Source organism: Suillus subalutaceus (genome assembly GCF_016647625.1).
Source record: "Suillus subalutaceus strain FC151 chromosome Unknown DFJ58scaffold_11, whole genome shotgun sequence".
Lineage (NCBI taxonomy): Eukaryota > Fungi > Basidiomycota > Agaricomycetes > Boletales > Suillaceae > Suillus > Suillus subalutaceus.
Window position 1 is genome coordinate 493,843 of NW_024540260.1, and position 21,007 is coordinate 514,849.

General features: G+C 48.9%; 10 protein-coding genes across 10 annotated transcripts; 4 read left to right on the forward strand and 6 right to left on the reverse strand.

Moving 5' to 3' along the window:
- Positions 1 to 74: 74 nt before the first annotated feature.
- DFJ58DRAFT_653400 (sorting nexin SNX3 family protein) lies at positions 75 to 786 on the reverse strand (the record flags this gene model as incomplete). The annotated part of the gene is made up of 5 exons (XM_041381740.1): positions 75 to 140; positions 192 to 413; positions 485 to 528; positions 585 to 651; positions 715 to 786. 5 exons carry the CDS (start codon positions 784 to 786, stop codon positions 75 to 77), a joined length of 471 nt encoding a protein of 156 aa, XP_041248860.1.
- Positions 787 to 866: 80 nt separating this feature from the next.
- Positions 867 to 5,246, reverse strand: DFJ58DRAFT_45003 (CobB/CobQ-like glutamine amidotransferase domain-containing protein). The gene is made up of 3 exons (XM_041380460.1): positions 5,189 to 5,246; positions 1,055 to 5,136; positions 867 to 999 (listed from the first exon to the last, which is right to left on the reverse strand). The coding sequence occupies exon 2, from the start codon at positions 5,132 to 5,134 to the stop codon at positions 1,058 to 1,060; it is 4,077 nt and encodes a 1,358-aa protein (XP_041248861.1). The 5' UTR covers positions 5,135 to 5,136; positions 5,189 to 5,246; the 3' UTR covers positions 867 to 999; positions 1,055 to 1,057.
- Positions 5,247 to 5,391: 145 nt separating this feature from the next.
- DFJ58DRAFT_45012 (short-chain dehydrogenase) lies at positions 5,392 to 7,126 on the forward strand. The gene is made up of 6 exons (XM_041380462.1): positions 5,392 to 5,862; positions 5,916 to 6,099; positions 6,153 to 6,353; positions 6,402 to 6,433; positions 6,493 to 6,815; positions 6,877 to 7,126. Exons 1-6 carry the CDS (start codon positions 5,655 to 5,657, stop codon positions 6,952 to 6,954), a joined length of 1,026 nt encoding a protein of 341 aa, XP_041248862.1. The 5' UTR covers positions 5,392 to 5,654; the 3' UTR covers positions 6,955 to 7,126.
- Positions 7,127 to 8,315: 1,189 nt separating this feature from the next.
- Positions 8,316 to 9,719, forward strand: DFJ58DRAFT_45026 (uncharacterized protein). Its single transcript, XM_041380463.1, has 5 exons — positions 8,316 to 8,670; positions 8,721 to 8,904; positions 8,955 to 9,155; positions 9,203 to 9,609; positions 9,665 to 9,719. Exons 1-4 carry the CDS (start codon positions 8,463 to 8,465, stop codon positions 9,309 to 9,311), a joined length of 702 nt encoding a protein of 233 aa, XP_041248863.1. The 5' UTR covers positions 8,316 to 8,462; the 3' UTR covers positions 9,312 to 9,609; positions 9,665 to 9,719.
- Positions 9,452 to 9,751, forward strand: DFJ58DRAFT_765373 (uncharacterized protein; the record flags this gene model as incomplete). Its single annotated transcript, XM_041388761.1, has 2 exons — positions 9,452 to 9,609; positions 9,665 to 9,751. The coding sequence occupies exons 1-2, from the start codon at positions 9,466 to 9,468 to the stop codon at positions 9,746 to 9,748; spliced, it is 228 nt and encodes a 75-aa protein (XP_041248864.1). The 5' UTR covers positions 9,452 to 9,465.
- A 321-nt stretch (positions 9,752 to 10,072) lies between these two features.
- DFJ58DRAFT_714091 (short-chain dehydrogenase) lies at positions 10,073 to 11,359 on the forward strand (the record flags this gene model as incomplete). Its single annotated transcript, XM_041383978.1, has 7 exons — positions 10,073 to 10,280; positions 10,331 to 10,514; positions 10,565 to 10,765; positions 10,814 to 10,845; positions 10,897 to 10,967; positions 11,005 to 11,220; positions 11,276 to 11,359. The coding sequence occupies 7 exons, from the start codon at positions 10,073 to 10,075 to the stop codon at positions 11,357 to 11,359; spliced, it is 996 nt and encodes a 331-aa protein (XP_041248865.1).
- Positions 11,360 to 11,803: 444 nt separating this feature from the next.
- On the reverse strand, positions 11,804 to 12,856 carry DFJ58DRAFT_723170 (uncharacterized protein; the record flags this gene model as incomplete). Its single annotated transcript, XM_041384955.1, has 4 exons — positions 11,804 to 11,823; positions 11,885 to 12,148; positions 12,207 to 12,437; positions 12,481 to 12,856. The coding sequence occupies 4 exons, from the start codon at positions 12,854 to 12,856 to the stop codon at positions 11,804 to 11,806; spliced, it is 891 nt and encodes a 296-aa protein (XP_041248866.1).
- A 543-nt stretch (positions 12,857 to 13,399) lies between these two features.
- Positions 13,400 to 14,122, reverse strand: DFJ58DRAFT_723171 (uncharacterized protein; the record flags this gene model as incomplete). The annotated part of the gene is made up of 1 exon (XM_041384956.1): positions 13,400 to 14,122. One exon carries the CDS (start codon positions 14,120 to 14,122, stop codon positions 13,400 to 13,402), a length of 723 nt encoding a protein of 240 aa, XP_041248867.1.
- A 243-nt stretch (positions 14,123 to 14,365) lies between these two features.
- Positions 14,366 to 15,896, reverse strand: DFJ58DRAFT_723172 (uncharacterized protein; the record flags this gene model as incomplete). Its single annotated transcript, XM_041384957.1, has 8 exons — positions 14,366 to 14,629; positions 14,679 to 14,733; positions 14,775 to 14,820; positions 14,870 to 15,011; positions 15,060 to 15,355; positions 15,410 to 15,421; positions 15,474 to 15,690; positions 15,741 to 15,896. The coding sequence occupies 8 exons, from the start codon at positions 15,894 to 15,896 to the stop codon at positions 14,366 to 14,368; spliced, it is 1,188 nt and encodes a 395-aa protein (XP_041248868.1).
- A 1,375-nt stretch (positions 15,897 to 17,271) lies between these two features.
- Positions 17,272 to 19,591, reverse strand: DFJ58DRAFT_837640 (uncharacterized protein; the record flags this gene model as incomplete). The annotated part of the gene is made up of 7 exons (XM_041392384.1): positions 17,272 to 17,574; positions 17,600 to 18,390; positions 18,457 to 18,645; positions 18,712 to 18,812; positions 18,865 to 19,097; positions 19,186 to 19,269; positions 19,352 to 19,591. 7 exons carry the CDS (start codon positions 19,589 to 19,591, stop codon positions 17,272 to 17,274), a joined length of 1,941 nt encoding a protein of 646 aa, XP_041248869.1.
- Between the last annotated feature and the right edge of the window lie 1,416 nt (positions 19,592 to 21,007).

Below are 21,007 nucleotides of genomic sequence, written 5' to 3' on the forward strand. Positions count from 1 at the left end.
TGTGGCAGAAGGGGTACATAACGTATGTCAAGGTTGTCTTCCGAGGTGATCATTACAATTATGACGTAGGTGGGTTACACCCATTGAGACTTCTCCCAGGCCGGATCCTGCATAAATGCGCAGAGAACCTTGCTACCGGTCTGAAAAGGCTGTCAGATTATTTGCACGGTGTATCTTATCTAGTCGCTTACCTGCAGAAGTGGGTGACCAGCAACGATGCTTAAGAATCGTTCCAGCCCCTCCCTCCGACTCTCGATGACTTCGTCGGAGAATCTGTTGGTGAAGACTTTGCCAGGGAGTGGAGGGATGTTGACGCGGGTGGATTCGCGCTCCAAAATATCGCGGAACGCCTCGAAGTCAGAATAACGGCGCCGGACGAGGGAATGGCGCAGTTTAAATGCAGGAATGTTTGTCTATGGAACGTGAAGATAGCGGAAGATGAGCATTCGGCTGATCAGAAAGCCGAAGTAGCAGTATATATCACCTTGCACACGATCTCGTAGTCGGTATACATTTTTCTACCAAAGCCTATTATTCAATGGTAAGGAGGTAGAATCCCACCGCGCAAATTTTGTATCGCTCACCGTGTGTTTGAGGATTGCGAACTTCAATTTCTAAGAAGCTCTCAGGGACACTGTACATTTCTTCAATCTGGGAAGCGCTTGCTTGTGTTTATGCAGCAGAAATGGGATGATAAAAGCGAGATGGGCTTACGGTCTGCTCGCGCCCGCTGATGCGGGGCTCGTCGAACGCGCTGCTGCGAGCGAATGGCGACACAGTTGTCATGTCGTTGTTAACGTTGGTGCAAGTCTCAGTGTGAACACCACATTGTCACCCACGCAGCTGTCACAACTGGTCACAACTGAGTCACTTGTCACAGCTTGATATGATAATTTGAGATATTTGTATACGACCGGACCAGCTACAACCATATTTTATCATGATACAATCTATTCTCTCAATAATTCGATTTCACTTTAGTATGTGCACTTCTGTGCTCTGTATGACAAAATATAAACATCTGACATTAACCACATCATGAGATCATGCTCACCCTCTAATTCACCCAGGCACGAGCACTCTGGAAAAGCCTGAACCATGGACTTGAGCCGTCCCAGGAGTCCCCAAACGCGGGTGGATACCAGCTGCAACTCTCCAGTGCTATAACGCGTTCTGGATGCGGCATAAGACCCATTATTCTGCCGTCAATGGTCTGCACTCCAGTAATCCCGTCAGGACTGCCATTCGGGTTCAATGGATAAACTTCCGTGGGTTCACCTGCAGAATTGACGTATTGCAGTGCGATGAGGCCTGATTTCTGCAGGGCTTCTCTCTGGGCATCGTCCGAAAATGACACCCTTCCTTCTCCGTGAGCAACAGCAACAGGAAGCTTTGACCCAACCATGTCTCGCAAGAAGACGGAGGCCTTCGTCACCTCGTTAGAAGTGACTTCGACCATGGATACACGGCCCTCGAAGCGTTCAGAGGCATTTTGCTTGAAGTCGGGCCAGTGGTCTGCGCCAGGAATGATCTCTCTCAAATGACTGAGCCATTGGCAACCATTGCAGACGCCGAGAGTGAACGTATTTTTATCTGCGAAGAAGTGGGTAAACTCCTTCCTCGCTATGTCGTTCAAAAGTACTGAGTGAGCCCAGCCTTTCCCAGCACCAAGCACGTCTCCGTAGGAAAAGCCACCGCAAGCTGCTAGCCCGCGGAAGCGCGAAAGTGACAGTTCTCCAGAGAGAATGTCAGACATGTGAACGTCCACGGCATCAAAACCTGCCGCCGTAAATGCCCAAGCCATTTCCACATGTCCGTTGACACCTTGCTCACGCAAGATGGCAACCTTCGGCCGCGATGAGAGACTTCGTAAGGGTGATGGTGTGTACTCAAATGTGAGGTCATAGAATAAACCCCTGTGAGTGTGATCCTTGATGAGGTCAAATTCCTGCTGTGCTCCGATAGGGTTGTCACGCAGAGATTGCATACGGTACGAAGTGTCGGCCCAGGCTTGTTGAAGCTCCTGACGTGTGCTCGAAAATAGCACCTTGGATTCATGATTGATAGCGAATAATTGGTCAGAAGGGTCGGTGTTGACGCGCCCAATGACGTGGATGGATGTGGAAGGGAAGCCGACGTCGACAAACTCGCTCATGAGCTTACCCAGGTGAGGCTCGCGTACTTGAACGACAGCTCCCAACTCCTCGTTGAACAGGGTCGTCACAGGGTCAGAAGCACTCTGGAGAGTGTCAAGGGAAATTACAGCCCCTACCCGACCAGCGAAACACATCTCCACCAAAGTTGTGAAGAGCCCCCCATCCGAGCGATCGTGATATGCAAGGACTAAGTCAGGTTGACTCTCCTTAATCTTCTGGCACCCATCGAAGAACGTTCGGAGTGTAAGAGGGTTCTCGACGTCTGGCGCCTCTGACCCAATCTCCTTGAAAACCTGCGCAAGCGCCGATCCACCCATGCGCGTCTTGCCATGGGCAAGATCGAAGAAGACGAGCACGGTCGTTTCTTTCAGATCTGTACGTAGCTGAGGCGTCCATGTTCGATCGACATTGTTCACCGGCGCGAACGCCGTGACAATGAGAGACAATGGTGCACTAACTTCACGCTGCTCCTCTCCTTGCTTCCACTTCATCGACATTGACATCGAATCCTTGCCGACAGGGATGCCGACGCCCAGCGCAGGACAAAGTTCCATACCGACAGCGGCCACAGCGGCATACAATCCTGCACCTTCGCCTTCCTTAGAAGCAGCACACATCCAGTTTGCACTGAGCTTGACGCGGGAAAGGCTGGAGACGGAAGCTGCAGCCAGGTTGGTGAGCGCCTCGGCGATAGCCATCCGAGCGGATGCAGATGGATTTAGCAGAGCTACAGGGGTTCGTTCACCCATTGCCATGGCTTCACCACTCAGGACATCAAAGCCATATGATGACCGAGTAACGGCAACGTCAGCGACTGGGACCTGCCACGGTCCGACCATTTGGTCGCGGGTCACCAAGCCCGTGATGGTTCTGTCTCCAATAGTGATGAGGAAAGACTTCGACCCTACTGATGGAAGATGAAGAACGCGGTCCACTGCGAGAGACAAGCGGTCGGACAAGGTGGAAGAGTTCGGAAGATATTTGAAAAGGGAAGTATCGAAATTCGTGAAACCAATCTTTCGCGTGGTATCCTTGCGCAACATGCGAGGGGGCTTCCCGAAAAGCGTCGACATTTTAAGGTGAATGACGTCTTGCAAAAGGAGGCGGTCGGTGACGATGAGTTCTTCTTCCTGTGTAGCAACGCCGACAATGGAGAATGGACAACGTTCCCTTTGGGCTATTCTTTCGAACTCGCTGGCCTTTTCTGCCGACACAGCGAGGACATAGCGTTCCTGACTTTCATTGCACCATATCTCCATGGGAGACATAGAGCTGTCCGCGACAAGTACGTCCCTGATCTCAAACTTCGCACCGAGTCCTGAGTCGTGTACCAGCTCTGGAAGTGCATTGGACAGTCCTCCAGCGCCCACATCATGGATGCTCTGGATAGGATTACCCTCACCCAAGCCAACGCAAGCATCGATAACTTGCTGGCATCTCCTCTGCATCTCTGCGTTCTCTCTCTGGACAGACGCAAAATCTAATTCCGCGGAGCTGACACCAGACACCTGACTAGATGCTGCGCCACCACCCAAACCGATGAGCATACCTGGGCCACCTAGGACAATAATCTTCGCCCCTGGGGAAATCCGCGTTTTCAACGCGAACTGTGGACGGACATTCCCGTATCCACCGGCGATCATGATTGGTTTGTGATAGCCTCTGACCTCCTGTTTTGATCCGTCCTCTGAGGCAGGGACAGATTCAGAGAATGTACGGAAGTAGCCTGAAAGTGCTGGACGACCGAACTCATTGTTGAAGGCACTCGCGCCTAGAGGGCCTTCAATCATGATGTCGAGGGCTGACGCGATGTGTGAGGGTCGGCCAAAGTCCGTCTCCCAAGGCTGCTCATAGCCTGGTATGAGAAGGTTTGAGACAGTGAAGCCAGCTAGTCCGGCCTTGGGTTTCGATCCTCGGCCTACTGCTCCCTCATCTCGAATCTCCCCTCCTGAGCCTGTAGCCGCTCCTGGATAAGGAGAGACCGCAGTGGGGTGGTTGTGTGTCTCGACTTTGATGAGAATTGGCATGTTCTCGACGGAAGCTTGATAAATATGCTCGGTAGAAGGACTATGTACGCCGAATCGAGGAGCTTGTGCGCCTTCAAGGACAGCTGCATTGTCAGAATATGCGGAGATTGTTCCTAGCGGACTGATTTTTTCTGTATTCCTGATCATCTGGAAAAGTGACCAGTCGAGAAGCGTCTCGTCTATCGTCCACGATGCGTTAAATATTTTGTGCCTGCAATGCTCCGAGTTCACTTGGGCAAACATGAACAGCTCCGCGTCGGTGGGATTACGGTTGATTGGTGACGATCCAGATACAAATGCTTCCACCAAGTAATCAATTTCGTCTGCTGCAAGCGCGAGTCCTAGTGCTTTATTCGCGGTCGAAAGCTTCTCGCGTGCAGCACCAGCATCAACTTCCTCTTCTTCACCTCTCAACTCTACAATCCGCAAGGGGCTTGGGGAGTGATGTTGAAAGACCACGCCCTCGTGAGGTAGAGACATATGAACGCTCTGCGTCATACGATCGTGAAGCAAATGGGACAGCGCAGTCAACTCTTCCTTCCTGAGATCTTCATTGTTTACCAGCTGAAAGACGAACGCGACCCCGCGTTCGAGACGATCTATATGCTGTGATAAGTTGCATATGCCAGCGATGTCAGTCGCTTTGCTGGACCACGGTGATATAGAACCGGCTCTTGGTAGAACGTAGAAGACATTGTGTCCGGAGTGAAGCGCTTCAGATGTCGATGGAAGTCTAATGTCATCGCCGTAGTCCAGCAATAGATCAATAGCTTGTCTTTGTGATGATGCTTTGTTGGCTAGTTCATCCTGCAGCGATTGGCTCGGGGACTTGACGAGGTGGATGTAGACTGCATCAACGGAGATTACGTCTGATTTGATGGTTTTGATGTGCTGGAGAAGTGCCTGGCGCTTCGACAAGGAGAGTGCAGACGAGCCTGAGAGAACGAGCATGCCTGCGTGATGTCAGCGCTGCATAAATTTTACTGTACTGGCTTTTCATCTCACCGCAGTCAGCTAAATTTCTCAACTGAACTTGGACAAGCGCAAGTTGTCGAAGTAGATCTGATGATCCAATCACTCAGTTGCAGCAAAATTTCCAGATCAATTTATCTAATCTTATCTTATCGCAAAGTTTATTGCTATTTGGTTTTGTGCCATGACTCATGGACCAGGACGTGTACTACTTACGTTCAATTTGGCCGCGATCATGATCATGACGGTGCAGCGCGGCCACAGTGCCGCTCATCAATATTCTGACATACTGAATCAATCAGGTTTTGCCGTGGCTGATGTGTTTCTACGGCACGATTATAGCACGGGAACTGGAGCTCATCATTCTGATGTTTTGCCGCACATGATGTGTTTCTACGGCAAGAGCATCAAGTTGAATGCCCTCTACTAGTATCCCATACATAAAACGCGGGGCTCGTTAGAAATCTTACATTCCCACTTCAAGGCCCACGCTTTCACCATGGGCAAATTCATCGTATCAGAATTCCTTTGCGAACAGCGCCAAGAGCTTCCCGTAGCCTCTGCGGATATCAGTGAAAAGTCAATCCTCGTAGTAGGGGCGAATGTGGGCCTGGGCTTTGAGGCGTCTGTGCACTTGGCCCAACTTCGGCCCAAGCACTTACTCGTCACCGCCAGAGATGTCGCAAAGTGCCAGCAAACAATAATAGGTGCGCGTGGTGTTTGCAAAGATGGTCTACGTCACGCCCTGACACAGGAAAAGATATCCAACAGCGAGCAAGCATCAGTGCGATCGATGCACAACCCTTAGAGCTCGGCTCATTCAAGTCGGTAGTCCAATTCGTGAACCAATTTGAAGAGGATGGCTTTCAGGTAAACGCCCTAATTGCTAATGCTGGGATGCAAACTACGCGATACTCAAAGACTGTGGATGGCTGGGAGACGACGTACAGTGATCTTTTCAGTCTATCCTGTAGCTCCCTAAACATTTCGTGTACAGGCTTCAAGTGAATTACTTATCAACAGCGTTATTGAGCATCCTCATGCTACCTCATCTCATTGAGACCTCGACACCTCAGTCTGCATCGAGACTTGTCATTGTTTCAAGCGAGCTCCATTACCTCGCGAACAAACTTTCAGGAGCTGGCCGATGGCCGAGCATTCTGGAGAAACTTGATGACTTAGACTACTGCACCTCCTCGTAGGGACCTATAAATCATACCTCTTTCCTTAACTGACAATGAGATAGGGTAATGAGCGATAGGTACAACCTCTCAAAACGTGAGAGCCGAGTTGCACGTCTCATTTACTATTATTACTGATCCTTTGTCCGATTCAAGTGCTAGAAGTGATGTTTGTACGTGAACTCAGCTCCCGACTACCTGCATCAACACCTGTAGCAGTCTCAGCTGTAAATCCTGGGTTTTGTCATTCCCGCTTAACCCGTTCTACCGAAACAAATCCCTTCATGAGATTGGGTGTCGCAACCATGAAGACCTTGCTCGCTCGTACCACGGAAATGGGGAGCCGAACGCTTGTCCACCCTGCCGTTGAACCGGGTGAGATAGGGCGACATGGTCGTTATCTGTCTTGCTGTGAGCCGAAGGAGGAGAGCGATTATGTGCTCAGTACGGAAGGAAGAGAGGTTTCTAGACGCGTGTGGGTAGGTATTACTCTATTTGATCTGACCGTTGTGGACCTCATTCATCATCATAACTATTCAGTTGGAAACGATTGACGTCTTAAACAAAGTCGATTCCAGGGTTCAGCGTATCGTTGATGAGCACCTGCGAGCACGTTGACGACCTAGTATTGATCAATGGCGCTATGCATCGATACTGAGCAAATATTAGGTTGTGTACCACGTTCGTTTATATTGACAATCTCAGGTTGTGAGGCTTTGTATTACTCAATGCTGTGTTCTTCCAAAGCAGAGCATATCCACATTCCCTAATAAGCGTTCAGGAGCCGAAGTGGCAGTGTGGATCATCTTCTATGAATCTCTGACGATCGACACAGCTCCTGGATGTCGGCTGTCCGCTATCTCGTGGTCTGCCGCGAGGAAAGCTCGAGGCTCTCAGGATAATTGACCTTCAGTCCGCGATTTGCACCCTGCTCTACTTCTTGTACACCTCAGTCCTAAATTTCACCCCCTGCTAACCCTTACCCACAGAAAAAATGCCACATTTCCAGAGACAGCAGTTCAGTTGGGCCGACTGCGAAGATCCTGATATTCTGGCTCTGACTGCTGCGACACAACTCGTGAGCACCATAGCCACACTTGATACCCGTCGATGACTTATGTGCAATAGCCACCCGACAGGTCTGTCAGGCACTACAGTGGCATTACAGAACCGTCATGGCTACCACGCTTGAATTCCTTCAATTCTGGTCATTCTAATTGTTCCAGTCACGACGCCTCAGAGCATAGGTCTTCCATGTTCACGGACGATCACTATTGTCCCCACCACAGTCCTGCAGACGTTCCTGATGCATTAATCAGCTATGTCAGTTTGCGAATTTACAATGTTGTTTTCTCAGTCATTTATTAATATCTTTTCTGCAGCCCAACTTCGGACAGTCTCCTGAAGAGCCCATGACATTGGGACGCTGGTTGCGTCTACTAGGACGACGTGCTTGTCGAGCAAGCGGGGTACCTTTGATTTGCCTTTGACCAAGTTTCTTGAATTAGAAATGTCCTCATTGAGTGACAAGGGTCGAGTCTAGAATTGTTTCCTCTCATCTTTGCGTTTCCTCCAGCCGTTGTACATGTATGTAGACGCCCTGCGGCTTACCGCGCAGTTTTCTTTCACGACCATGTCATGAATCGTCTTTTCTGTTGATACCTTAATGATACCCCGTCACTAGTACTACTCTTTACACAATTGAGACTCCGCGTTTTGCAGATGCTCGTTGAGTCATGAATTCTGCACTTCCTTTTCCCCAACCCTTCTCCTCCACACTTTCGCGTCTCATGCCGAACTTCGTTCTGAGTGATCCGCCTCGGCACTTCCATGTACTGTGTGCCTCCCACTGTGTTTATTCGTTCATAACTGTTGAGGCAGTCGGTTATGAAGAACCCGACCGGCGTTAACCGATTCCGGAAGTTCCGCTGTGTTCGGCTTCTGGTCTAGGCCCTTTCCGCTCTCACTTGGTGTAGCATGTATGATGTAGTGTACACCGTGCCCGATGGTCGCGGTGTGTCTGGTCCTGTTTGACCCGAGTCAGATCTGATTGGTGATAATCTATTTTACCCTGAATAGGCTTCTGACACTCGCCCCCCAGCCTGAAGTTGCCCAGCCAGGGCATAATGGGCAAGCTCACCGTGTTCGGGTTTCTTCACGAGCAATGGACAGAGCTCCCAATCTCTACTGCGGACGTCAGCGACCAGTCGCTGGTCGTAGTCGGTGCTAATGTCGGGCTTGGAAATGAAGCTGCTGTGCATTTAGCCCAGCTGAAACCTAAGACCCTGTTGATCACCAGCAGAGACGAAGTCAAGTGCGAACTATCAAAAACAGGTATGCATGGACCCACTGAAGGTTATCAGGAGACTTTATGACCTGTATAGACGTGGAGACTCGGTCTGGCATGACTGGTATCGAATCCTGGCCTCTTGAGCTAAGTTCATTCGATTCAGTGCGTTCTTTCGTGGACAATTTTGAAGCGAAGGGACACACAGCCAATGTTCTTATCGCCAACGCTGGCCTATCGACGATGAAGTACGCGAAAACACCGGATGGTTACGAAACTACGTGAGTACTTTCCTACTATCACCGTTATCTTACCTGGAGAATTTTCATAGATTTCAAGTGAATTACCTGTCGACCGCTCTGTTGAGCATATTGATGCTGCCTCACCTCATCAAGACGGGGACTCCTGAACATGCCTCTAGACTAGTTGTCGTGTCTAGCATGGCTCACTATATAGCCGACAGACTAAAAGGAGCAGACAAATGGTCTAGTATCATCGAAACAATCAATGATGAGGCATATTGTACCTCTAGGCAAGTTTCATTGCGTCTTTTCCTGCAGCAATAATAACATACATCAGCATAATGAAGAATCGCTACCACCTATCCAAGCGTGAGTTGATCGAGTGCATGCATTATTATGCTCAGCACACCGTTATGCGCAGTCCTCGAAGTGATGTTCATCCGTGAGCTGTCTTCTCGACTTCCCATACCAACCCTGGTCACTGTTTCGGCGGTCAATCCCGGTTTTTGTCACTCTCGTCTTGCGCGAGAAGTCGATTCGAATCCTTTCCTCAAGTTTACCATGAGCATTTTCAAAGGGCTATTGGCACGCACGGCTGAGATGGGCAGTCGGACACTTGTTCATGCGGCAATCGAGCCAGGTGAGAGGGAACGGCATGGTCACTACCTGTCGAACTGTGAAGTCACCGAAGTGAGCGATTATGCACTCAGTGCGGAAGGAAGGGAGGTTTCAATGCGTTTGTGGGTACGCACCTGCTCATTTTTGACTACCATGGTGCAGGCTAATATCAGATAAACAGTATGAGACCCTCAAAATCCTTGGAGACATCGATCCAAGAGTTAATACAATCGTGTCCGAACACCTTACCCAGGATATAGCATAACTTACCTGTTATTCATAGGCCGCTACCATATATCGTGTTGTGTCCTGATTTGTGGACGTCAGTGGGATAGAATTCAATCTATCCAACGTTTACAGCAAGCGCTTGAAACAGCTTGTTCATGTATTTTGGTAGATCTTTGTCGTCGCTATTGTCGTCAAAGATGTGGTCGCGGCAGTTGCCGCAGCAGTCGCAGCAGTAGCGCAGCATTTTCACGATGCCCCTATTAATAATTGACCTTGTGGGCAAGGTGATACCCGCGAGAAACCGAACTCTCACCAAACACTCACCATACCCCCCAGCTTGAAGTTGCACAGCTAGGACATAATGGGCAAGTTCACCGTGTTCGAGTTTCTTCGCGAGCAATGGACAGAGCTCCCGATCTCCACCGCGGACGTCAGCGGCCAGTCGTTGGTCGTGGTTGGTACTAATGTCGGGCTTGGAAACGAAGCTGCTGTGCATTTAGCCCAGCTGAAACCTAAGACCCTGTTGATCACCAACAGGGACGAAGTCAAGTGCGAACTATCAAAAACAGGTATGCATGGACCCACTGAAGGTTATCAGGAGACTTTATGACCTGTATAGACGTGGAGACTCGGTCTGGCATGACTGGTATCGAATCCTGGCCTCTTGAGCTAAGCTCATTCGATTCAGTGCGCTCTTTCGTGGACAATTTTGAAACGAAGGGATACACAGCCAATGTTCTTATCGCCAACGCTGGCATATCGACAATGCAGTACGCGAAAACACCGGATGGCTACGAAACTACGTGAGTACTTTGCTATTATCACCGTTGTCTTGCCTCGAGAATTTTCATAGATTTCAAGTGAATTACCTGTCGACTGCTCTGTTGAGCATATTGATGCTGCCTCACCTCATCGAGACGGGGACTCCTGAACGTGCCTCGAGACTGGTTATTGTGTCTAGCGAGGTTCATTATATGGCCAACAGACTAAAAGGAGCAGACAAATGGTCTAGTATCATCGAAACAATCAATGATGAGGCGTATTGTACCTCTAGGCAAGTTTCATTAACGTCTTTTTCTGCAGCAGTAATAACATGCAGCAGCGTAATGATGAATCGCTATCACCTATCCAAGCGTGAGTAATGGAGTACATGCATTATTATGTTCACCACAGCATTATGCGCAGTCCTCGAAGTGATGTTCATCCGTGAGCTGTCCTCTCGACTTCCCACACCAACTTTGGTCGCTGTTTCGGCAGTTAATCCCGGTTTTTGTCACTCCCGTCTTACACGAGAAATCGAATTGGGACCCTATCTTCAAGTTTGCCGTGAGCATTTACAAAGGGGTACTGGCACGCACGACCGAGATGGGCAGTCGGACACTTGTCCATGCGGCAATTGAGCCAGGTGAGAGGGAACGGCATGGCCACTACCTGTCGAGCTGCGAAGTTACCGAAGAGAGCGATTATGCTCTCAGCGCGGAAGGAAGAGAGGTTTCGAAGCGTTTGTGGGTACGTGCCTGCTCATTTTTGACTACCATGGTACAGGCTGATATCGACTGAACAGCATGAGACCCTCAAAATTCTTGGAGACATCGATCCAAGAGTTAATACAATTGTGTCCGAACACCTCACCCAGGATATAGCATAACTTGACTGTTATTCATAGACCGCCGCCACCATATATCATGTTGTGTTCTGATGTGTTGACGTCATTGGGATAGAATTCAATCTATCGCAGTACGAACTTTGAGGATGATGGCGTGAAAGAACTTTGTGTACATGCTATAGTGAGACTTGCAAACATTGCAAGTTGCAACCCACTGGCATTCCCCATGTTGGTGTTGGATGCACAACATCGACTCAGTATTCCTTCCTGTCACGGACTCTATTAGATAGCTTATAATCTCGTTGTTACGCATTGTTTGTACCTCAGCGGTTCTTTCACCAACGCTGAGGTATGGTTCATCAGGGAAAACCTCCTTCGCGAAATTCATGAAATTCCACAAACTCGCATGAAAATACAGAGAATTCGGTAAATTATTTGTATTCAAAGGATATTTCAACAAATTTCATTGGAATGTTCAGACAAGAGTTAAATAAGCATGTCGGTCACTGAAGGGGTTTACAAAGAAGGTGGAACAGCACTCCAGAACAGTGCTACTCGTCCACTCACGAGGTGCCGCTGCGCCGAAATTAGGTATAAGATGAATGCTCCTACGGATATCTGATATGTCAATGATGCTTGCCAGACCTTCTCCATGACGAATCAAGCGGCCAACTTTGTACAACCCATGGTGTGATTCCGGTTGCTGGAATGGAGTGAACCATTCCACATAGGCAAGGTGGGTGGGTGGTTGTGCAGGTCCAGCGCGGAATAACAAATTCGAAGCTTGATTTGTTAGCGTAAAGACGACACGGACTTGCGCAACACGGTAACCTTCAGTGATCGAGTGAGATTAGCGACTAACATGTTTAATGCACCATACAAAACGCACCATCCACGCCTGTTGTCCCGCCGTCCCCTTCGTTGACCAAAACTGTGTCAAAATGCGCAGGGATCATATGCCCTCGCTTGTCCTCTTGTGACGGTTGACAATGGACAGAATCCACGGTGACACTCGAGTCCTGGATCCCCCGAGCATTGATTGAGTTGAATTTGATCCTGTGGAACGTAGCCACAGTATCAAAGGGAATAATGATGTGAGCGGCCTCTCGTTCGAGTTGTGCTGCTGACAGTTGAACCAGGTTGATTTCTCCCGACGACGTAACGAGCCAAAGCTTCAGTGAAAAATGTGGCGCCATACTCCCGCACAATGCGGTCCAACTGGACACACTTAATGGTCGGGTGTTTAGTCATCTTGATTGCGCGATGATAATCCATGTCTGGAGGTAAGATTTCTTGCGGGGCAAGATCACCAACGAGACGCCATTGGACGAAGTTGTCGTGCCATAGAATCTTCTCCCGTCTTTCGAGCCAAAGTGTCATTTGAGTGTACTCGTCTTTATGGTTGGTAGCCCTATAGGCATCCTTCGTGAGGTCGATGTGTAAATGTTCAGTGTACTCGGTGGAGCTGGAGGGGCATGAAATGGATGATACAGATGAGCTGGTAGTACATGAAATAGATGAGCCGGATGGGGATGACATGAATGATACAGATGAGATGGTAGTACATGAAATGGATGATACAGATGAGCCGGTAGTGAATGAAATGGATGAGCCTGATGGGGATGAAATGGATGATACAGATGAGATGGTAGTACATGAAATGTATGATACAGATGAGCCGGTAGTGTTAAACGGACGAGCCGGATGGGGTGAAATGGATGATACAGATGAGCCGGTAGTGTTAAACGGGCCGGATGGTGATGAAATGTATGATACAGATGGGCAAGTAGTGAATGAAATGGCTAAGCCGGTGGTGCGCTGTGTGATAGAGGTGAAGGTGAAATGGATTATACAGATGAGCCGGCAGAGTGCCATCCAGTCCCGCAACATTCTTACTACTGAATGCATATTATGCAAGTCAAATCATATTGATTGAAAGCATGCAAGGTTGACAACACAATGTAGACAACTAGTACATACAAAAACATGAATGATGTGCTAGTCTTACTGTGTCCAATCACCGGAAGGCTTGCGTGGATATCTAGCACTCACTGATCGACCTTGGTGCGACAGAGGTCCATATCATGGGCGTGGCAAAGGAGCTGAGATGGACTGCGCATCAGCTGGCACACTTGATGGCCCGGCGACTGGGAGATCAGGAGATTGCGCAGGTGGTGACCCAACCGGAGGAACAGACGAGCCAGATTCCCTCATTGTCAATGGCGGGATGTTGGTGGGGGTGGATGACACCCAGTTGTGCCTTGCGACCGGTGAGCCATCTGCAGTGTCACCAAATGTATCACCACTGGTCTGGGCACCCATCCAAGATACATCCGGAGTGAAGACATTGTTGGTCACAGTGCGGGCAAACGCACTGATGGATGGGCCGGGAGCTGTGATGGGGGGTGGATTGAATGCCGGTGGACTTGATGCTGTCGCTTGACCGGATCTCTGCTCCCTGAGGTACCTGACAATGCCTCTTACTTCGGCGGTGCACTCAGAGAGGAGTGCACGCTGCGCATGCATATCCTGCTTGATGTGATCAATCTGCACTGACATGGCGCTGTCAGATGTCTCTGTGAGGTCCATTCGACGCTCCACGCGAAGTTGCCGGAAGTCGATTTCCAATTGATCGTGTGTACGAAGTTCCTCCATCTCAAGACGAATTTGGGCCAACATGGCCTCCATCTGGTCATGAGAAAGGGGGTGCCGGGTGGATTGACTGGGTCCGGAAGGCGTGGTAGGGGAGGGCGGGCTGTAAACGACAGGTAATGGTGAGAACCAGATGTTGTCCTCTGAGGCCATGGCTGGTGATGGAGGTGGAGGTGGCAACTCGTCATGTTGGGCTCGATCCAGTGATCAGGAGGGAAATCGTTTGCAGATGCCAAAGGGGCCGATTGTTGTTGGGCACCTGTCACATCCACAGTGCCATCGAGCATCTGGACACTCTCGTCTTCCTCTTGGATAGGACTAGGTTGCCAGATTGTCTTGTCTACAAGCATGCATTAGAATAGAAAGCAACCGGAAGCAAAAGACTTGCCTTTTGCATTAGATTTTCTGCCCCATCTTTTTTCCGGTGGCTTTGGACCGGGTCGTCTTAGAGTGAGTGGTGACTGCGGCCACAGGGGGTGCAGTGTTGGTGGTGGGGGCAATGGTGGCGCTCGCTGTATTGGTCCGGATGCATGCCATCTTCCAGAGGTGGCACAACGAGCAAGTCGAGGCGACATCGCCTTTCTTCGTCAACCGGGGGCAACACTCCACCTTCTTCGCCCGGCATCTGTCACAAGGCGGCAGAGAACCGTCAGTGGGGGGCTATGAGGAATCAGCATGGTAAAAACATAGCAGTGACCGGAAGACTCACCTGTTCTTGGACCTTGGCTTTCCTGCTGGTGCCCTTGCCCTTGGAACTGGATGGACTATGGAATAATGTCAGTCTGGATTCGACCTTCGCAGTTACATGCAAATCCTACCAGTTTTTGTCGCTTCCCTGGTCGTACAGTGGCCTGTACCAGGATCAGCGATGGACTGGCAAATATAAAGAACAATAAAAACTTGCCTTTGATCTGCCTTGTGCCTCTTCATCCTCCTCCAATTCATCTACTTCTTCATCGCCCTCACTCACAACCAACTGACTTGCCTTCAGTGTGCCCGGCTTTTTTGCAGGGATGACAGCCTTGCATGTTGATTTCTGGGGCTGTTTTCAGCGTTAGTAATGTCGAATTTACGAAGAAAAAACACTTACCTCGACGTCCGGAAGATCATCGACATCAATGAAGTCGTCATCCTCATCGCCGTCAACTTCCGGTGCCTTGGCCTTGGCCTTCCCCTTCCCCTTCACCTTCTCAGTGTCAGTGTCAGTGTCGGACAAGATCTCCTTCGACTTGATGACAGGCTTCTGGGACCGGTTGGCACGAGGCAAAGGAGGGCTGGTACTGAGGTCGACGTTTCCGTGTTTTCGACGGCCCTGCCGGTGCAGGCTCACCGGATGCTGCATGTCTGGGCATGCGAATGCTGACATGTGGCACAGGTGCCGGGGCACTGAGCAGGAGCAGGTGGTGGTGCAGGTGTGGGCGCAGGTGCAGGTGTAGGTACCTGGTGCAGTTGCTATTGCAGTCTTAGGTGTGAGTACCGGTGGGATGAGGAGGAAGACACTCACCAGGAGCTGCAGGCGCAATAGGTGGTACATCACCCAATGTCTTACTGTACAATGGGTGCTTCATGCACATGTCCTGATTGTGCCCAAGACAGGTCCAATCTGGTATTTCCACCAATTGTGTGGTGCGCCTCTGAGCGCGAAGGATCTCTGCTGCAAGTGACAGCAGGCCAGGGGGGACATAGGAAGCCTCCTTCCCATAGGCGCGAATCGCGTCATTCTGTGTGACCATAGTATCAATCAAAGCAACTGACAGAGAATGAAACATACCACTTCGCGAGCAATCTTCCGGCTCAACTCCATTTTTTCCTCTTGCGATGGCAACCAGATAATGTCTTCAACCATCTCAGTGAGCCGGGCTACAAGAGCTATGAGAGCCTGGTTGGCAGCGGCAGTGGAAGACGCAGAAGTAGAGTGAGAAGACATGGCAGGGAGATGATTGCAGTAGAGACTTAGTGGACAAGTAATCCTGGAAGAGACGTGTTCAACAACCACCCTGGGAAAATGTCGGCAACCGGCTAACCCGGCCCGACCCAGGATATATCCGAGTCCATTGTTCGTGTCAGCATCTATTTTTATATCTGAATATCACATTGTGCGGTTCACACGTCATCAGCAATCAATTGTCACTAGCTAACCTGTGACAAAACCATCCGGTCACAGGCTGCAGCAGAACATCTATTCTGCCGGTGATCTTATGAAGACCGCGGATTTATACAACCCTTTCATTAAAATGAAAACAAGAAGGATGTGATTGTCCAGCCATTGCCAAGCATAATCTACATGTGCCTAGTGAGGACAAAGGTAAGAATTTATATACTACCACAATGGACCGGTTGACATTATCCGGCATGCCAGTATTTGACACCTTGCAGCTGAGAGGCGAGGAGCGCACTTACAACAACCCTATGATGGATTGTTCAAGCATGGATGAATGTGAGTTCATCTCATGCACAGCAAAGACAATTGACATCACCTTTGAAGACCTAGATGTCATGTCAGCTCATGACCGGCTGAGAGATGGCAATAGATTGAAGACTGGTCCACTTTCAAACCGGGGATGACCACCGGTCATTGGACGTGGGTTTTTCTGAGTCAGATGATGACCAGATAACCAACCCTCACAACCACCCACAACCGGACATGTTGGATATGCAATTCCCCACCCTGTCTGACGATGAACAGTCAAATGGTGAGATGTTAGAATTGGGGTTTCCTCCAGAGTCAGACGTCAGGAGATGTGCTAGATTTGGGGTTCGATATTGATGTCAGTGATCCGGCCTGGACACACAGATGAGGTGCTGGAAATGGGCTTCAACATGAATCATGTAGATGAATCGCTGGACTTAAGGAATAATATCACGCCGGATGAAAACCCTCTGGAGATGGGTTTTCAATATGGATTCGGTGCATGAAAGCCCTCTAGAGATGGGTTTTGATGTGGATCCGGTGCATGTTGACCCGGATCGATCTTGTAAGCCTTCTTGTTGCTCCAGATATCATACTGACCGTTGAAATTCAGTCGCTGTCATTCGACTGGATCCCATTGGATTTGTAATCCAACGGGCTGTAGGCGATTTGCATATAGCAATCCACCAGGTTGGATATGGACTGGGCTGGTGATGCAATGTCGCCGGACGAGGCCTTTGCAAGACAAGAAGTCCTTGACTGCACACAAGAGTTGTTGCTGGCATGTCAACTGATATCGATATCTCGACTTTCAACATGAAGTATGTATTTCCGGTCATATGCTATCTACACCTATCGCTAGAATACTTGTGTGCAAAGATCCAAATTACTACTACTGCATATACTGAGCTTTGTAAGAGGCCTTTGAAGTTCTAAGAGAGCACTTTGGCTCAGGATCGGTGGTCTGTGCTTCACATCCTTTGGCTTTCTTGCCGGTGGTCCTTGGGGCAGCGGGTGTTGGTTTGGGCACCGGTGTTTTGTGGTTTTTCTTCTTGGCATGGACACCAGATGTAGGACCAAATGCTCGACTGTTTGAAGGAGGAGGATCATTGTCATGAGCACCAGGTTGATTGCGCAGAACCGGTACTGGCGTTGTTTGGCTGGGATTTCTTTCTTGGAGGCCGACTGTCCGACTCTAAATCAGATTGAATGTGATCAACCCTACTGCGCTTTTTAGTTAGTTTTAATTTAGGTGGCAAAGGAACTGGCACGGATTTCTTGACCGGTGGGTGGGGATCTTCATGCTCTGCAGCAGATGGAGCCGGACTAGCCCTGCTGCGCATGTTGACCGGCCTGGATTTCTTGACTGGTAGGCGATTTGTGACAGGTGTCGACTTTGGAGGTGGTGATGTGCCGTCGTTGTTGTCGTCCTTCTCGTCATCATCGTCATCGTCCTTCTCTTCGTCATCGTCCTTCTCTTCGTCATTGTCGTTGTCATTGTCGTTGTCGTTGTCGTTGTCGTTGTCGTTGTCGTTGTCGTTGTCGTTGTCGTTGTCGTTGTCGTTGTCGTTGTCGTTGTCGTTGTCGTTGTCGTTGTCGTTGTCGTTGTCGTTGTCGTTGTCGTTGTCGTTGTCGTTGTCGTCCTTCTCTTCATCTTCATCATCCTTGTCCTTGTCCTCACTACTCGACACCTGTTCCACCCTCCCGGTGCGCTTTCTGGTAGACTTTTTCACTGGATCCTTGGGTCTCGTGTCAGAACCGTTTCCGGAAATCACCTCTGCCGGTTCTCTCATCGTCTTATCGTCGCCTTCCCAGCCTTTAAATTCAAAGGTTGGGCGAACATGGCCCTTCTGTCTTTGACACCACAACTCTAACAGCCGGTCAGCATCAGCCAACCGAATCTTTGACGGATCGTCAAGCTTCCAGCCGGTAGGTAAAAATTTGGCTGCGATAAAGTCCCCCTGAGCCTTCCTCACTGAGGCCCAAGGCACAGACAGCCTTTGGTTGTTGGCTGCACAACCCTGAAAATAGCCGGTCAGTTGATCAGCTCTCCAGATGCATCATTTGTGAAACTGACTGTAGTGTTTTGTGAGGAACGTCCTGATAAGACACTTTTTACTCTCAAGGTTAAGCTCTTTCACATCTGGTATGACCGGAAGCCCATAGCTATCCACCTCTAAAGGATATTCGTCCTTCTTTCCGCCTTTCTTCCTGCCTTTTTTCACCTCCCCCTCACTATCGTCGTCATCATTATTCAGGTCAACATCTGGTATCACCCCATGTCGCATAAGTACTTGACTGAACAATGCAAGATTGTCAAACAGAAGCTCACCAAACTCTTCTCCAGCATAGGCATTCCACTCTGATAACATGGGCTTCCAGTCCTTCGTATCGGTAAAACTATTGCCCTCCAACTTTTCATTGAAGTCGATTCTTCCAACCGGATCAGTATTCATTTACCGGTTGAGTGTGAAGTGGAACTCACCCATTGATCCGCACTTCGTCTTCCTCTTTCCATGCTGATAATATAAAAATTCTCATACCGGCCTGCTTCCACAACTTGGACGCCAGGTCCTTCATCAAACCGGGTGCTTTCTTCTTTGCAAAGTCCGCCTGGACGGCTGCAGGAGGAGCCTTGGCAGACCACTCAATCGCAGTGTTCTGAGCTTCCTCCAGCTCCTCTTTAGATAGACTTGCCATGACTGCAGTGAGTGTTGTCTGATATCTTTCAATAAATGTCTTCGATCCTGGCATCGCTCCGGTCTTTTCGATGATCTCCTCCTTGCGCAGTTGTTCTATGACTGACCTGGGAAGTCCATTTCTGACCCAACTTGCTGGCCTTTTTTCGAGTCTTCTCGGGTCTCCGGTTATATAACCAGTCCCGGTACATCTCAATACATCATGATAAAAGTCAGTCATCATGCATAAAATTTGAAGCTCAACTGCTCACATATTTTCTGTTCTTCAATGACCTGGTCATCCATAGCAGGGGCATGCACCTTTGCCTCTTTTATGACCGCCTTCAGAATCTTTTTTCTATCGTTGGCAGCGGCTTCCTTCCATTTTTCTAGGTGGGATTTTAAGACCAGCACCTCTTCCTCGGTCAATTTCTTCTGCTTGGTCTTTTGTGGGCTGTCGACTGATGAGTTGGATTCGGGGCATGGTAAAGCAGTTGAGGAGCAGTTGAGGTCTTGGTAGAAGAAAGGATGCATGCGTGTCTCACAGTATTAGGTTACATAACCGATGTATGTGACTGCAAACCGAACAAGAGATTGACCAATACTTGTTCATTGATATGATTGGTATGATTCCCTTGATATCCTATGTGTTTCTGATGCATAGAAGAGAACTGTAAAAGCATACATACTTAGACCTGTATTATATAGTATATGGGCAGCATACAGCCCTCAGATACTGCATGCTAGAGACATAACCGATGTACGTGACTGCAAACCGAACAAGAGATTGTCCAATACTTGTTCATTGATATGATTGGTATGATTCCCTTGACATCCTACGTGTTTCAGATGCATAGAATTGAGAACTGCACAAGCATACATACTTAGACCTGTATTATATAGTATATGGGCAGCATACAGCCCTCAAGTACTGCATACAGGCCCTGTGCAATCATATTCCACAACTTGTTCGAGTAAGTATCATCACAAATGACTTTGGAGGCCAACATAAATGTGCATACAAACAGCCGGTGTCCCAAAGATCAAACAAGAAGCCTGTTTGTGTCCATAGAGTGGGTTATTAGGTTCGAACTGTTCTCTCAGAGCATGTTTTGCAATGCTAGTGCCCTCAACTGAAGGATAATCAATGTATTCACTTTGTCAGACTCATCAATCATCCAATTGAAAGAAGCATGTATTACTGCTGAACCCTCTTAATTAACTGGATTACTTTTCTAAGACCAACACTCCGGAACACTGGCTAGACAGAAGTATTTGAACCTTGAAATGTAACCTCCGGTCGACGTACTTTATCAAGTCAATTGTCATCTAACCTGAACATGAAATTCATGCGACTCGTGTTAATAGCAGGATTACATTGTTTGTTAGATGATGCAACTATGGCAACCCTCAGTGACTCCAACCTTAATATATACCAAACGGAGGTAATATTACAAGATCATCAGGAACAATGTGGTAATCCCGACCGTTCAAACCATTCGGAGTCTGGACAACACCGGATCAATCGGTCCCCTTCATGAATGATTGGGTCATTCAATGACTAACAAGGGAAAATGTGGTAATCTCAACGGTTCAAATCACCCGGAGTCCGGAAAATTGATGGAAGCACCCGAGTCATCAAGTGTTCAGCATACTTATCCTGTCCAGTTGTAGTATCAACATGCCAAAGACAAAACAAAAGGGAATCACATACACCCCTCCTACGAAAGAAATGATTGCCTCAGCTGTATAAGCTCAAGGAAACAACTACAACTAGATGATCCAGGTCATCTTGGGTGAAAGATTCATGGGCTCGGAAAACAAAATCAGTAACATCATCACCAACAAAATCACCCTCGAAGCATATATCTGGGTCCCCTCACTTGCTGTATGAAGGTGCCGATTTTGACTTTGACCAAGGTGACATCCCACAGCCTAAATTTCCGAAAT

Excerpts from the sequence above, each read along its gene's own strand:
- DFJ58DRAFT_45003 (XM_041380460.1), bottom strand. The coding sequence starts at position 5,134 with ATGCTCGTTCTCTCAGGCTCGTCTGCACTCTCCTTGTCGAAGCGCCAG.
- DFJ58DRAFT_45012 (XM_041380462.1), top strand. The coding sequence starts at position 5,655 with ATGGGCAAATTCATCGTATCAGAATTCCTTTGCGAACAGCGCCAAGAG. Across the intron at positions 5,863-5,915 it reads GTGCCAGCAAACAATAATAG|ATATCCAACAGCGAGCAAGC; the intron begins GTGCGCGTGGTG and ends ACACAGGAAAAG. Across the intron at positions 6,816-6,876 it reads AGGTTTCTAGACGCGTGTGG|TTGGAAACGATTGACGTCTT; the intron begins GTAGGTATTACT and ends ATAACTATTCAG.
- DFJ58DRAFT_45026 (XM_041380463.1), top strand. The coding sequence starts at position 8,463 with ATGGGCAAGCTCACCGTGTTCGGGTTTCTTCACGAGCAATGGACAGAG. Across the intron at positions 8,671-8,720 it reads GTGCGAACTATCAAAAACAG|ACGTGGAGACTCGGTCTGGC; the intron begins GTATGCATGGAC and ends TGACCTGTATAG. Across the intron at positions 8,905-8,954 it reads CCGGATGGTTACGAAACTAC|ATTTCAAGTGAATTACCTGT; the intron begins GTGAGTACTTTC and ends GAATTTTCATAG.